This window comes from Poecilia latipinna, unplaced genomic scaffold (assembly GCF_001443285.1).
Source record: "Poecilia latipinna isolate Pla-1442-1.1 unplaced genomic scaffold, P_latipinna-1.0 Scaffold765, whole genome shotgun sequence".
In the NCBI taxonomy this organism is placed as follows: domain Eukaryota; kingdom Metazoa; phylum Chordata; class Actinopteri; order Cyprinodontiformes; family Poeciliidae; genus Poecilia; species Poecilia latipinna.
In genome coordinates, this window is record NW_015113381.1 from 108,024 (window position 1) to 124,706 (window position 16,683).

Below are 16,683 nucleotides of genomic sequence, written 5' to 3' on the forward strand. Positions count from 1 at the left end.
GCAGGATCCTCCAATCCCGCAGCACTTGCTCCTGCTTGCGGTTACATCTCCCAGCCTGAACACCATTAACGCGGAGAAGCTGGATTTGTTTGTTGTTCATTCATCCTCTGCGTTTTTTCCGCTTCACTTCATTCGGTTTATTTTGCAGCTCATCTCTTTGGTGTTTGGTGGAGTCTACCTCTGCTGGGTTTCGGTTCCATATTTGCTGTTGTTGTTGTGGACAGTCAGGGATCCAGCAGCAGCAGCAGCAGCAGCAACAGCCGACGTTAAGACCTCCGGGCTTTAGGGATCAGGTTTTTATTTATAAACGCTTACATAATCAGGTAAAACAGTGGTGGTTTTACGCTGCTTCTGCGGGCTGCGCGCTGCTGTTCAGTGAAGTTTATCTTGAAATATTATTCTGCTGTAACAAGACATTTCTCCGCCCGAGTTCATGCCAGATCTGCAGCGCTTTAGTTTTAAGTACCATAGCATGAATCCTTTGTTGGGGGCCAACACGCATCTCCAGCAGCACCCCCAGCAGAGCCAGGCCCCCGGACACCCGGACTCCCCCTCCGTCCTCCTTCCCGAAGCCGCGTTCGGTGCACCGGACCCGGCGTCTCTTCTCCTGGGTGATCAGGCCGCCCCGGGGCCCGATCAGCCGGGACATCCGCAGACCTCCCCTTACCTCCACCACACCCACAGCGGCCCCTACCAGCACCGCGCAGCCCCGCCGCCGCCGCAGCAGCAGCCGCAGCAGCAGCAGCCGCACCCCCCTGCAGCCATGGCCCTCAGGAACGACCTGGGCTCTAACATCAGCGTACTCAAGACCCTCAACCTGAGGTTCCGATGCTTTCTGGCCAAAGTGCACGAACTGGAGCGCAGGAATAAGATACTGGAGAAGCAGCTGCAGCAGGCGCTGGATGCCAACAAGGGCTGTCAGAATGGATGCTGTGAGAACAAGCTGCACACCCAGGAGGCCGGGGTGCAGACGGGGTTTGTAGGGACCATCCCGCTCAGGCCAGGCTCTCTTCCCTTCCACAACACCAACAATTCAGCGAGGAGGCCCACGAGCCTGTTCCCACCTTCATTTGCAACAACCCACCCACCAGCAGGCTCTGAAAACTCCAGCTCTACCCAAACTAGTGGCACCTGTAACCCAGCCATCACCATCAGCCAGGCCTCACCGTGTGTGGACTCTCCGGGGTCAAATAAAACAACCCAAAGCTACTCCACCAACCCTCCTCCACGGTTTCTCCCGGGGACCATCTGGTCTTACAACCACACTCGTAAGTTTGGCCCCGGGGCAGAGCGCCTGCCAAGCCCCGGGGTGTCCTGGATGCACCCGGATGGAGTCGGGGTCCAGATTGACACCATCACCCCTGAGATTCGAGCGCTCTACAACGTCCTGGCCAAGGTGAAGCGAGAGAGAGACGAGTACAAACGCAGGTAAATGGACTAAAACACTTTTATTTAACTGTTATACTACAAACACTCTCATTGCAGAATTATTTCTTGAGTGTTTTTTTTTTTTTTTTTTTTTCCGGTTTTCATTGGATGGGTGAGCAGGACTGCTAAGCAGCTGCAGATCAGCTTTCTTCAGCAGGAGACAGCTGATCTGCAGAGTCAGCACAAAACCTGCCCATCCTGCACCTCCAGCTTGGTCTGCATTCACCTCATGCTTTCAGCACAGGGGCAGGTGCTGCTGCCACAAATGCCATGGAAAAAAAAATGCACATGTGAGGAGCTAAATATAAATGTGACTGACTGTTAGGACTGCAGAAAGGCCAGGTGGTGGCACTCATTTCCTAAAATGCAGCCAAAGTTTCTTGTTATTGAGCCACAACAGAGGCCGCTTCTGGTTCTTTTAGCTTATTGCTGGTTAGAATTCCTCATCTCTGTTGCTTTAATGATTTAATCAGCTAAATGTCATCATCACCATCATCATCATGATCATGTGGGCCAGATTTAGGCCACGGCTGTGAGATGACATCACTCTGCAATGTTCCTCTCAGAACAACAGCTTACTGCTGCAATGCGTTCAGTGTGACTTTCCCTTTAAGAGGATAACTCAGGATTTAGTCATATGGGGTTCTGCTGAAACCGTATAAGTTGTTAATATCTAACCTGCGGTATATAACTCTTAAAGCATCTTGGTTTAGTATAAATTCAGATTAGTGAGAAGTATCTGTTATCAGATGTTGTTCTGTGGACTCGAACAATTCAGACTTTTTTTTTTGAGAAGTTGAACTGCATACCATTTGCAGAGATGCTGAAAGGAGTTTTAAACTGTGGCGTTTCAGAGTGGTGTTGAGTTTGCAGCTACATTATGCAGAACTGTTGGTGTCAGAGACTAAAGGAGAAGCAGCCATGGGCGATAAAGTTTTATCACAATATTTTGCAACAGTAAAAGTGGCAATAAGAACTTTTTATTACTTCTTTTTAGTTAACTGTGTGGCTCTGACTGCATGACACAGCTATCAAATCCCCACAAACGGATACAGCTGTAATGTGCTTCTTTAAAACACCAGTCAGATAAAGACGTGTGACTTGCATCACTAAGCTGCTCACAGTAACCGCATTTAACCATATTTTTAAGATTATTGATACGAACAATCTCAATCAATACGGACAGTTTTGGCGGGGTACAAGCGCCATTACTTAGAATTTGTCGTGACAACTACAAACCAAAATTCTTGTCATTGCTAGAAATGTATCACGATAAATGATAGACGATATGAAAGCGCCTACCCTTCAGGTGAAGTTAACGGCTAATCCGGGAGGAGCCAAGGCCAAATCAGACTTCTAATGTCTTAAAACAACTTTTAATAAAAAATATTTCTGCAAGCTCTATTTTTTTTGACCCATAAACTGTTGCACTTAATGTTGGACAGAGGCCAATAATTAATTACACAGGAAATGAATGTAGGAGGCAGTGCGTCACCAATTAGCATTCTGCGTCAAACACCTTCTGAAGATTGAGTATGCAAAACATTTCTGGTTGGGGTAACTGATAGTAAAGGAAGCAATAAAACAGATTTAACCTAAATAACTATCACATATTAGCTTTTTAAGCCACTTTAATTGTTATTGTGTTTACATGCTAGTCGTGTTTATGGTAATTATGGATCTCCAGGTGCAGCCGACGAACTTTATTGTGCACTGGTTCACCGTTAGGTGTGAAGCAGCCAGTCTGAGACCATAAAGTATCGACTTCTCCCTCCAAGTCAGAGGACTGGTTTGCTGTTGCACCTGCAGGATCCGATTCAGAGCCTCGTCATAAAATATGTCTCATCCAGTTGTTGTTTGACCTTTTCCCTGTTTTGTTCTGTGTGTTTATGAAGGATCACAGTGCATGGAGGCAATCTAAACACGCTAATATCGCTCATCCCTGTATCTCGGCAAACAAATGCTTTAATAATGTCTCCTTAATGTGACACCACTGTTTTAGACATCCAGTGGTGTTTGTGAAGGCTTTAGGTTTAACAACACCATTAAAAACCCAGAAGTTTTCAAAAACTGAGTCAAAGGTTTTTTATAGACTTGGTGGAAAATAATCAGCTCTGAGAGCCACTGAAAGCAGAGTATTGGCCTACTTAAACTGAGTAATGATGCCAATTCGACATTTTATTATAGTTATATCTCTGTAGTTTTGCAGGTTTTTGCAAGGGGCCCAGAGTTCATCTTGGTGGAGACACCAAGAACTGATGCTAAGAAGTTGCTAGAAGCAGTTAATCACTGGATCCAGGTTGGTTTCTGGGGAAAACTCTTGTATATCCCTTCTGGCTTAGGAATGCCTTGGAATCCTCCAGTTTCCCCGTCTGGACCTGGTACCTCCGATTTTGGACGATAAACAATAGATGGATTTGCTTTTTTAATACAACTGGAAACACTTCACTGTACGTGTTTCACACAAGAAAGTTAATGGTGATGCACCCATATCCCCTGTAAATAATCACTTCTCTGTTATAAATCATCCAGTGTAAATGGGATGAAAATTTTGGCTGTGTCCCTTGTGCATTTTGGGTTTTGTTTGTTTTGGATATTTTGGGTGCTGAAGAGAAATGTTAATTTAATTAAAATCAATTTAATGGACAGTAAAATAGCTTAACTTTAAGGGGCTAAAGGTCTGAGCAGCCTGTAGCTTTAGCCTAAAAGCATAGCTAAGCTGAATGAAGATGGGAAGAGAGTCATCTACTTTCTGCTTCTCACCTTCTAACAGGACCTCACTGAAGTATCCCTTTATAGTTTGTGAATGAAAAAGACACAGCATCAACCCCCTTTTTCTGGAGGTAATACACCTTTAAATCCTCGTTTTCAGTGTGGGACACAGTTAGTTATTGTCTTCTCTGAGTGACCTTCAGCAGGCCTCGTGTTCCTGCGCACTCGTCACCGCATGCCCTCGCATTGTGTCCCAGCGATCAGCGCCTCATTCTTCAGAGACCATCCCAGCCGCGTTATAGTGGCTCTTTGTGGACGAGGCGGAGAGACGACTGCAGCCGCTCAGGAATGCGACGCTGCTCCGACTCCTGCTTTCTTTGCAAATCGAGACTATAGAGACCGAATTAACACGTGTCCAGCTGAGACAATAAATGAATCGGTGTCTGTGCATCTGATGAGAGCCTTTAAATTTCTCCAATTGTGACGTTATTCGTCATTTCCAAATAGAAGCGAGGTTGCACTGATCCAAGCCTCTGTCATCCGTGTCTTGTTGTTTTTCATGTCAGTCGGTGCCCCTCACCTCCCTCCTCTTTTGTAACCGCACTCTCTGTCTCTTCTTACCTTTACATGAGCAAACCAGAAGCAGACATCCCACTTCCTCTCCTTTGCTCACACTTTCTTCCATTGCGCAGTACCCCACCTCCCCCCCTACACACACACTGTATCTGCAATGCAGCATGCTCTGCAAAGCTGTAGCAGCTAAAAGGAGGGGGCCTCAGCACTCCTCGACTATGTGCACCTCGCCCATCGAGCAAGCGTCCCCCCCTTCAACGCCTGGAGCCCCCTCTCCTTCATGACTCAGATCCTTTCAGATTTAGTATTCCCTGATGGGTTTGGCGTTTTGCAGCGTTCTGCAAGAGTTTTTAGCAGAATGCAGAGCGTGGATTTTCCCCTCATGAGTGGATGGTATAAGACCACATTTTCGTCTCGCGGCTTTTCAGTGTATTAAAGTTAAGATTTGTGAGTCAATCATGTGAGCAGCTGCATGCGAATCATCTGTCAGGAAGTCAGCAAAGTGCTTAGTTTACTTCTCACACGTTTCCCCGCAAACGTTTCAGGTGTTTGCTTTTCATGCAGCATGAAAGCAAAGTTAGAGTTGTTAGAGTTCCTTTCTTTTTAGAAATCTTTGTATTTTATCTTGAAATTATATCACTCCAATGTCAAAATAAATTGGTCCTTATGAAGAGGTCTTAGGATGGTGTTTTAAAACCATGAGTCAAAAATTGAAAGCAGATAAAACTAAAAATAAAAAAAATCATACATTTATATTTCTGACTTTATTTCTTCAAAGTTTTCTTTCATTTGTTCCCCACAAACCAAGTGATGTCTTTCAGACCCTAGAACACATGTAGGAAAAACCTTCTGACAGTAAAAGTTTTTCCTTCTCAGTAATTTTTGCCTTTCCTTTACACCTAAGGGACAAAGGAGTCGCTTTGAGTCAATTATAGCATGCAAGTCTAATAAGTGCCTTTCAAAATCAAAAGTAGCTCGTCAACTTTTACAAATTCTTTTCATATTACTTTTAAAATACAGAAAAAAAGGTTAACTGTTTCCACTTTTTTTCCATCCGCCTGTCGTCTGATTCAAACCCGGGTCCTTCAAGGCAACAGCTCTGCACTGAAACCTTTGTTTTCATTTCTTCACAAATGCAAATCTTAAAAGTTTTGATTTGTATTCGGTTCTCCTGAGTCAAAACGTTTGTAGTACCAACTTTTGCTGCAATTACAGCTGCAAGCCTTCTGAGCACATTTGCAGACTAATGTTTTTACCCATTGTGTATTCTGAATTGGCTCAGACTCAGTCAGACGGGACAGAGAGGATCTCCTAACTCTAGTTTTCATGTCTTGCCCCAGATCCTCTATTGGATTCAGGTCTTGACTTTGACTAAATGTGCAGGTTTTCCACCAGACGGCAACATTTTCAGCTGTAGTTTCCTCCAGCTGCAGCATATTTGCCGTGTCTCCTACATGGATATACTCTTAAGATGCCATTCTAATGAAAAAGGCTGATTTGTGGATTCCAGGCTTGGTGTTCTATTGAAAACCTTTGCAGCTCCTGCAGAGCCTCTGTGGGCCTTTTGGCTGCTTTCCTGAATAATCTTGTTGGTGGTCATTCTTGGTCTGACCACCATGTCTCTTCAAAACCTGGGGTGTTGTTTTCTAACCCGACCCTCCTTTTGAACTTATAAACATCTGTGTTCCTTGATCTTCGTGATGCTCTTTGATCTCTAATGTTCTCTAATAAACCAGAACATCTGGATTTAGACTTATCAAGTTAAGTAGAAGCACTGTAATTTATTTAGGGCTGCTGAATAAAATGGTTGCCACACTCTTCAGGTTTTTATTTGCAAAAAAATGTTGTAAACACCTCATCTTTGTGTTGTTTTATGAAATAATTGTCTGAGCAAACGCACTGAAGTTGATGTTTACAAGGCGTTGTCGCTGCTTTTCCAAATTTGACAGAATGACTGTTCTTGACATGGTGCCGTTTGACCACTTGCATCAATTTTTCTGTCACTCCATCAGTAATTACATATGGAGTCATAAGCAAATCTTCTGCAAGCTCAGTTGTTAAACATTTGATATCTCTCTGCTCATCTTGCAGAGAAGAGATGTTTATTAAGACTTATTGTAAGCTTGTTATGACCTGAAACTATGTGCATTGAAGCTAAAACTCATTTTAAATCTAATTATCATCACATAATTTATTTAAAAAATGTATGTTTGACTTGAAAAACCATCTCTTTAAAAACAGATTCTTCCTACCTTTGATATTTATTTGTGACTAACAAATGGTAGAGATCCTTTTTTAGCGCAGCAGCAGATTAAAGTTTTGCTGTCGCGCCTCAAAAATAAAAGTACAAAGTTGAGGAGTGAAAGGAGGAAATGAGTGAAACAGGATTTTCTGGTGAAGCAGCAGTTGGGCAGTTTTTCAGAAATTTAAAACAAACAAAAAAACGTTGGATCGCTTTAGGTGAGGGCAGTTTTCCGTCAGCTGGTTCAGAGGCCTCCAGCTGTGCAGGTTTAGGAAATGTTCCCTCTGTTGCATTATATCTGCTATGGCATGTGCTGTATTGTTTCTCATCGACAAAATGTTGAATGGATGCTGAGCAACCTCATGGAATATTTGAGGATTGATAGTTTACGTCAAAGATGGCGCAATGACATGCACTTTATATTTGTCTGGAGTAAGATGCAGGAGTACAGACTGGCTGAAACTGCTACTCACCCTGGCATGTGTGTCTTTAGATGGGAGGAAGAATACACAATGAGGATGGACCTGCAGCAGAAGATTGCAGATCTTCAAGAGGTAACACTGTCTGGCAAAAGTGCCTGTATGTATCTATATATATATATATATATATATATATATATATATATATATATAGATACACTGCTCAAAAAATAAAGGGAACACTCAAATAACGCATCCTATATCTAAATGAATGAAATATTCTCATTGAATACTTTGTTCTGTACAAAGTTGAATGTGCTGACAACAAAATCACACAAAAATCATCAATGGAAATCAAATTTATTAACCAATGGAGGCCTGGATTTGGAGCCACACACAAAATTAAAGTGAAATGTTCCCTTTATTTTTTTTAACCAGTATATAAATAATCTCAAATCCTGGTAAAAGTCGTGTTGGCACCAATCTTCACTTTGAAATGCCAGTTTTCTGTTTTGCTGTAATATAATTAATTTCAATTGATTTATAGGTTAAAATGGTTGTACACAGCTGCAGGATGAACGTGATGAGCAAGAACCGTCACCCCTTTCTCAGCCACTCATAATTTCCCTAGTAGTACTTACTGATGCATGCTGCAGCCACTGATCTCTGCTAATTATTCATTTTCAAATCAGTTAACATCTTTTTCAAAAGAAGGCATTTTCACAGAGGAAGTCCCTCCACTAAATTAGATACTTACCTCTCCGTGTGTTAGACTGCCTTATTTGTACTTCCTCCAGTTGTGCTTCGATCTACGCACATTATGTCTTTGGTTTCCTGTGTGTGCAGGCTTTTTTATACCTACATGCAGCACTGCCAGGAATCTTTACCTTGACCCCGTTTAGATGGCAGCTTTACATAGCCAGATCGACCACAAACGGCAAAAAAACACAACTCCAGAAAGATAAGAGCCTGACCATCGTCGCTGCGCACCTAAACAAGTTAGAGGAAAAACTCGTCTAGACTTCCCCAAAACCCAATCTGCATCTGGAGTGTCACTGAACGCTCTGCAGAAGAAGAGAAACTGCTTTTAAGTGTCGTGTTTTACAGCCGGACGTCTCTGCGGGTGTTTTCATGACTCTTGTTTTCTGGTTACTGTTCTGTGAGCAGGACCTGCAGGAGAGTGAAGGCTGTCAGGACGAGCTGGCTCTCAGGGTGCAGCAGCTGAAGGCGGAGCTGGTTCTCTTCAAAGGCCTCATGAGCAATGTGAGCGGAGTGAACGCAGTCACAACATGACCATCACTTTCCTTGTAGCGCCAATCAACGCTTTCTCATTTGACAGACTGCGGCTTCTCCTAAAGAAAATGTGCAAATTTATTATTCATTATCTTTAGTGGTCTCCGGTAAGATTCTTAACGATGAAATAAACTTTGTGAATGATCGCTAATCGTTCCAAGTTTTTAGCCTTGTAAACGTATTTTTACCTCTTTCATTGTTTGTGTGTTTGCAGCACAAACGTGAATGCATTTCATGTGGTAGATCAACAAAAAGGTGGAATACATGAAAAGATTGTTTTAAAAACTGGTTGAAAATACAACCAGTGTCACTCTGTGAACAACAATGTTTAAATCTCGCCACCGATTCTGAATCAAACCTGGACTTTCTTTGGATTTCTTATTCTTCGTGATCCTGTTTGTTCCCTAATGTTTTCTAACAAACCATCCGAGACCTTCAGAAAAGAGCTGCTTTGACACTGATGTTAAATTAATATAATTATATACTAACTTTAAAAGATGCAATGGATTTTATAAAGTAGAACTGGAGTTAGGGCTGGACAGATAAACAGTAACAAAATAGAGATCTGGAAAAACAAATTAAGAGACCACTTAACATGATCACTTTCTCTGATTTTACTCTATATAAGTGAATGTTTGAGTAAAATGAACATTGTTGTTTTATCATATGAGCAACTGACATGTCTCTGAAATTCAAATAAAAAATTTAGTATTTATTTGCAGCAAATGAGGAATGATCAAAGTAAGAAAAAACATGCAGTGATTTCAGACCTCAAATAAATCAAAGAAACAATATTAATGTTCCAACTCAGGAAGAGCTCAGAAATCTATATTTGATAGAATAACCAGGAGGTTTTCAATGGGGTTCAGTGCAGTGGGCTCTTCATGTTTTTCAGAGCTGTATATCGTGAAAGATACGTGATCAGTATCAATACGTCTGGTAGATTGTTCAATAATTTCTCTGAACTCCGATTCAGAACTGCACAGAGGCAGAGGGAGACTTTATAGCCACTCAGCCTCTCACAACCACTCAAGCAGGGTTAGAGGCATCAACTGACTCACTCACTCTTTGGTTACCTAGCAACAACTTGTTGGGTAACGTGGTTACCTAGTGACAACGTGGTTACCTAGCAACAACCTGTTGAGTAGCACGCGCAGCAGCAGATTAAAGTTTTGCTGTCGCGCCTCATAACTGCTCAAAAATAAAAGTACAAAGTTGAGGAGTGAAAGGAGGAAATGAGTGAAACAGCGTTTTCTGGTGAAGCAGCAGTTGGGCAGTTTTTCAGAAATTTAAAACAAACAAACAAAAAAAAAACTAATCAAAAAATATCAAGTGATCAATAAATATCAACTGATATGAAACCCTGATATTCTGACATGTTTTTCAGCCATATTATTCAGCCATAATTGGAGTAATTTAATTTAAATATAAATGCACGCCACACTTTTCAGACCAGATTTCTAGAAATTGTTGGAAACCATGTGTGATTTAACTTCCACTTCACAGTTATGCACTTCTTGTTGTTTTATCACTGAAGAGTCCAAAATATATATTGAAGTTTTTAGTTATAAAGTGACAAAATGTGTGGAAAAAAAATTTAAAAATCAGCTGTGTTTGAATACATTTTCAAGGTGCTGTGCTAACACTTCAGCAATAATCCAGTGGAAGATGTTTTAGTTGGCTCTCCTGCTGTGTCTTTTTTTCTCCCCCCCTTGATTTTGGAACCTGATTCTGTCCTCTGCAGAATTTGTCTGAGTTGGACACCAAAATCCAGGAGAAAGCCATGAAAGTGGACATGGACATCTGCAGACGAATCGACATCACTGCTCGGCTGTGTGACGTCGCGCAGCAGAGGAACTGTGAAGACGTGATCCAAATGTACCAGGTACTCGGGGCCCGTTTGCTTTCACTTAGCAAACGTCGACTGAGTTTGATCTCCTGAACATAATCTTGTTAATGTCACTGCAGGTTCCAAACAACCAATCATCTCTGAGTATCCGGCGCAAGCCGACGCCCCTGTCCTTTAACGGGAGCGAATGTGACGAACCCGTCAGCAGCTCTGAAGGCGAAGTGGGCGTGGTTAAAGAAGAGGAGCACTTTGGGTCTTCAGCCAATCAGATCAACGAGGAGATGCAGAGGATGCTGACTCAGCTGTTAGTGGTCTGCTTTTAACCACAAAGACAATTATCTGATAATAGTCCAGTCTGGTTTTATTAACCACTAAATGCACGTGTGTGTTTGTGTTGTCGTCACAGACGTGAATGTGAGTTTGAGGACGACTGCGACAGTCTGGCCTGGGAGGAGACTGAGGAGACTCTGCTTCTTTGGGAGGATTTCCCAGGATGCACTCTGCCTCCAGATCCGACCCATCCCCCAGGAGAGGTAAGCTGTACCAATGCGAGTTACGTTTAGAAAACAATCCTGCAGCGACAGCCCGAATATATGATGTCTTGGTGAAAAATGTCCAATTTCAAAGCACAATCACAATAACAACACTCTTCAGTGATGAAGACAGGGCTGAAAAAGACTGAAAAGCTGCCAAAGTGCAAATAAAAACTTTGATGGGCCTTCAGAAAGTTTTCATATCTGTACAAATCAAGATTGTTTTCAAATATGACAAGAAAGTCTGTTTAGGAAAATAACATAGAACAAATGATACAGGGGTCAGTTTGTGTCTGGCGCGCTTAAAATCTATCTGCACAGTTCGGTATAAATTTCTCCACATTATAATATTCAAACAGTTTTACTTTTTTATGCAGTTTCATTAAATAAACAGTTTTAAGCTGAGCTAACCCTGAGGAGATTAATTTGTTTTTGTTTAGTATTATGAAAATCATCAGTGCTTTTCTGCTCTTGCCAGATTGTCTCTGTGACATCAGGACTTAAAAAAGCTTCGCATGTTGAAGTTTTTCATGTTTTTTAAGCTCCTGATGTCGTTTGATGTCTCTTCTAACACCAGGACAGTTTCAGTACCGAGATGTTTACAACCTTTCCTGTTCGTTTGTTCCCCAAAAAAACAAAAAAATGCATGTAGGTGTTTGATTTCATTCAGCAGCTGCTTCATTATTGAATAGTCTGTTTGAAACGAACAGCTGCTCTAGTCAGTGAAATCTGAGCATAAAACAACCATGGGAGCTATGGTTGGACTGTTGTCTCTCCTGTGTCGGATTATTCAACCACAGGCTCATTTTATGCTTACTACATTTTATCATCTCTACATATTTATTTTCCTGTTCTCAAACTGTCGGTCTCTGTGTTTGTCTGTGGGAGGAGGACTGTCTGGAAAAGGTGATTAATGACACAGAGTGTCTGTTCAAGTCCCGCGAGAAGGAATACCAAGAGACAATTGACCAGATTGAGGTCAGACATTTTTTAAACTTAAATAAGATTCCTGCCCATGTGTGTTACCTTTGTTCTTTCATTTCTTTTCCTTTTGTTTACTTACATTCTCACCTCATCTGAACAGTGATCTAACACAGCTTTCCATATGTTTATGGATGTGTTGCATGCACATTTGGAAGTTGCGGTGTAAAATCTTAAAACGGAGACCGACGAAACGTTTTTTTCCGATTTTTAATTTGGCTAATAACGCTGGGTTTTGAATCCTGTATTTTCTAATCTTTTACCCGTGAACCACTTTGTAAAGTCGGATTAAACATCCCTGTCTGTGATTTTATGGATTTGAGTCTTTGGGATGTGTTTCCAGCTGGAACTGGCCACGGCCAAGAGCGACATGAACCGACACCTGCATGAGTACATGGAGATGTGCTCGATGAAGAGAGGGCTGGACGTTCAGATGGAGACCTGCAGGAGGCTCATCACTCAGAGTGGAGACAGGTACAAACACACACTCACATCGCTCTCACGTCACACTAGCATTTTTATATTTTTAGAACTTTTCAGGTTCCCTATTTACGACATTTGTTAAGCTTTAAGCCGTTATAATGTTTGTCAATCCTGACTTTATAAATGTATAAACCAATTTATAGTTTGAAACCTTCGTAAATTTGAAAACCTGGAAAGCAAGACATTTTTATATGCATATGTTCATATTTATAAGCATGGTTACATGCATGATTTTGAAACTCGTGATTAATCACATCTCTAGAGCATGGTTAATCTGCTTAAATTTTTTAATTGATTAACAACACTAATTTTTATACACATTTGCATCATTTTAGGATGTTTATGTTGGCTATTAAGGTTTTAAAGTAAAACTGTGGTGCAGGTAGACAAAAGAAGTCAAAACTCTGAGAGTCTGAGTCTGTTAATCGTCTGTTTAGAAATATTTTTTGAAGAAATGCAGTTTTCAAAGATCAGGCAGGTGCAGATCTGGACTCCTATAGGCCTTAAAAGTGTCTAACGCCTCATTGTCATGTATTAGATCAAGTTGGGAATCATGATTGTCTTGCCTCTAGTTAACAAAATGCAGCTGAAAGGATCACTTTGGTCTAATATTCTAATTATATGATAAACTGGTTATCATTATTATCATTAGCGATTAATCGTAGTCATGAATAAAAACTGAACTAATACCCTGTAACACATCCTATATATTTCATATAAGATGAAACGTATAGGACTGAAATAAATAAACTTTGTGATTTATTTTCCTAAACCAACTTTACAATTTCTGTGTCAGTGTCTCTCATCAAGCTGAACATTTTCTTTTCATTTTATGAAACCTATTAGCTCAAGAATCTCTCTTACTTTCTGCAGCTTGTTTCTCTTTCCGTGTTTTCTGCATGCAGTAATCCCGTCGTGCCGTCAGAGGAGAGCGACCAGAGAGACACCGACAGGTCTTCATCCTCCCCGCCCTCTTCGTCGAGCAATGGGAGATCTTGACACTTCGTCACTCGGCCGTTGAAGGACGCTGCGTTCATGTGACCTCTGCTACAAACAGCGACAGTACCACACCGCATACACGCGAAACTACGGCGACACCGTGTTTACATTTGAGGAAATTCATTGGAGATATTCTGTAATTAATTGGCGATGTGTTGCCCATACAGATCAGTCTGAGGGAAACCTAAAATTCAGACTGATTGATTTCAGACTTTAAGAAAGTTAAGATCCCGAACTGATTGTTAGAAAAACAAGCTGCTGTTAATTATCGTGATGCAGGGAGGTAACAAAAACTATAAACTAACTTATTTAAATCTTCAAATAATCACACACTTCAACAGTGACGATATATGAGCAATATTTAGAAGTCTTATCCTCAAGTTTCTATAAAGTCTGTAATGTTAACTCCTCATGTAGTTACAGTCTTTTTGCCCATAAATGTTCAGCTGGGGATAAGGGAAAGATAACGAGTTGTTTTTCACCGTCAGGTAGTTTCTAATCAATGTTTGTGTTTGAAATCTAATTAGATCCCCTGATGCACAATTTATGTGCCTTCCAGACATCCTGATGAATTGAATCTCACAAGGTAATTTTGTCAAATCAAAGAAATAGATAAACGTATAAAAGTACCAAAACAGAGTTTGAGTTTGTGCTGAACATCATACAAAAGTACATGTAGTACATATTCAGTACATATCTCGTCCATCTGGACAGTTTAGTGTGCAGTCACTCTGAAAAAAGTCATAGATATATTTGGACGTATTTGTCCACTCATTATTTATAGGCTGTGAATCATGTCATCTTCCGACCCACCGCCCCGGCTAAAAGTGGCTCCTTTCAGCAAGACAGCTGCAAAGAATTAACTGGCAACGTCGCTCTTAGTTGCATGTTAATAACGTTGGAGTCGGCATCACACTCTGCTTTCAGAGCAAGCGTTACTACCGAGTGGTACAGCAGCAGGGCAGCGACATGATCACTGAACACGTCCCACGTTGTTTTAAAAGAATCATGGATATGCACTAAACACTGGATGATGAAATTCTCAAGAGGATTTCCTTTAAGAGCCAGTTTATGGACTACAGAGTATGTCAAATAAGCAGAAACAAAGGATTGCTTTGTTCCATGTAAACACTATGTATCAGAAATGCTTTTTTAAAAGTGTTATAAGCAAATAAAAGCTTTCAGTTTAGAAAAACTGAAAGAAATTCTGACCAGAAAGTCACGCTGACGCTTTTCTAATGTTTCAAAATCCTGCTTTCAACCTGGCCCTGCTTTAAAAGTAGCAGTTAGCTTTACTCTTCAGTCAGAACTAATCTTTGCTTCTCTGAGGTCAGAGGTCATTCAGAGTTTTCCCAATGTTGGCTTAAAAACGGTTGCTAAGATAACCCTCTCTAAGCAATCTAACTGGTTCCTTTGAGGTTTGGATTGGTTAAGGTGGCAGGAATCTACTTTGAAACCATCTGTTAGCTTGACTGTTTGGTGTGAAACTATCTTTACTTCTTCAAACTGAGATAATTGAAACGTATTAATTATAAACCAGATATTTATTGCTCAAAGTCCTGTCCCAAACAAGTCCAGCAGTCCCTTTACATTCAGAGTTGTTTTAATGCGGCAGAAATCTGCTTTGTGCCTGGCTGTGAGCTCTGCGATCAGGGCTAATCTTTGTTTCTCCAAACTCGAGTAATGTAGATTTATTCATTGCAAATAAGAGATTAACAAGAAAAAAAAAAAACATGAATGCAATAAGTATTACATCATGAATTTCTCTTAAGGATGCAAACTTAAAAAGTTTGGTGAGCAGGAGAGTAAACAAACATGAAACAGCTCCTCCTTGGACTTGGTTCTGCTCTGATTAGCTGTTAGCTTGACTCACCTGCAGGCTACTGACTACTCACAGTGTCTCCTCAGAGCCCCACTCTAAATAATCCACCTCCATTTTTAAACTTGGAGTCTTTTTAAGGCAACAAAACTCAAATTTGATCCTTAATGCGATGATTCACTGCTAGCTTTCCACAACGGTGGACAAATATCCACCATCTTTTTGTATTATTTACAGAATTTGACGGCCCAGAAAGCTGCATGTAAGATACTGACGGCTAATTGCATCACCACAGAATTTCGCTTTAAACAATTGAAACTGTCAGCTTAAGGTTGAAGTTGTTCTGATCTTTTTCTAACTACTCGTTAGCTGAACTCATTGGTGAAAACTAATCACTGTTTAATGTAACACAAGTAGCTCAATTAACCACTACAGGTAAGATATTAAACACTCAAAAGCGCTCTACAAAACCTGACTTAAAGTCAAACAGTTTGCTTGACTCGCCATGGAAAACTGACCTCTATTTCTCCAGACTTAGGTTGTTTAGAAAACCGCAGCTAATCCACTGACAGCAAATAATATCTATTCAGAGCCCCATCTACGTAATCATAGCAGGGCTTTAAGTTAATCTCTGGAAGGAAAACTCCAACATAATAAGCAGCTTCAGCAGCAAAGCAAGTGGAAATCAACAGCAAGCATCCCCAGTCAAGCCTTTATCCAACTTTTATGGGGGTGAACAGAAGTACTAAACACAAATATCGAGCCACTTTAATCGCTGAGAGAGAAAAAATGAAAAACTTTCAGTTTAGCCATGAAGTCTGCATACGTTACAGCAACATTACTCCTGACGCTTGCCTGGAGTTGGAGCTCAAAACTGTACGCTAAGGATCCCAGACACTTTGAGCTGTTTGATAATGAGTGTTATTGCAGCCTCTTATAGCTTAGAGTGAGCAGGTTGCTTAAGCAAAGCTGCATGGTGGAGCAGAACGTCGTAAAGACAGCAGAGGAACCAAAATGGTCATAAATTCATGTACATTACTCACCGAGTGCCAAAATAAAAGTTTATTTAAGATTATGACTCATTAGGAAATAGCTGAGAAAAACATAACTGGTTATATCTGTGGAAGCTATGTCACAAAGGTGCTTGATGTACATAAACCTATTTTTGAGCCTAGAAGCGTTTGCACATAGAAAGGAGCAAAACTATAAGAATCTTATGAAGCAATCAGCGCTGCTTCTTGTAAAACAGACGACACTGGAAATAGACTTGTTTCCACTTCCTTTACATATTTCAGGTGAACTTATAACACATACCTCATGTTTCATTTATGTTTTTTTTTTGGCACATTTGA

General features: G+C 40.9%; 1 protein-coding gene across 7 annotated transcripts; it reads left to right on the plus strand.

Annotated features, from left to right (window-relative positions):
* On the plus strand, nucleotides 1-16,667 carry LOC106955761 (intermediate filament family orphan 1). Of its 7 annotated transcripts, none has more exons than XM_015046132.1 (9): nucleotides 1-1,428; nucleotides 7,449-7,509; nucleotides 8,530-8,637; nucleotides 10,412-10,552; nucleotides 10,636-10,820; nucleotides 10,923-11,049; nucleotides 11,935-12,027; nucleotides 12,374-12,504; nucleotides 13,419-16,667. In XM_015046132.1, exons 1-9 carry the CDS (start codon nucleotides 434-436, stop codon nucleotides 13,510-13,512), a joined length of 1,935 nt encoding a protein of 644 aa, XP_014901618.1. In that variant the 5' UTR covers nucleotides 1-433; the 3' UTR covers nucleotides 13,513-16,667. The 7 variants fall into 7 exon arrangements, with proteins under 7 accessions (XP_014901618.1, XP_014901620.1, XP_014901621.1 ...); XM_015046134.1 differs by having other exon boundaries at nucleotides 11,938-12,027; XM_015046135.1 differs by having other exon boundaries at nucleotides 11,941-12,027.
* Nucleotides 16,668-16,683: the final 16 nt, after the last annotated feature.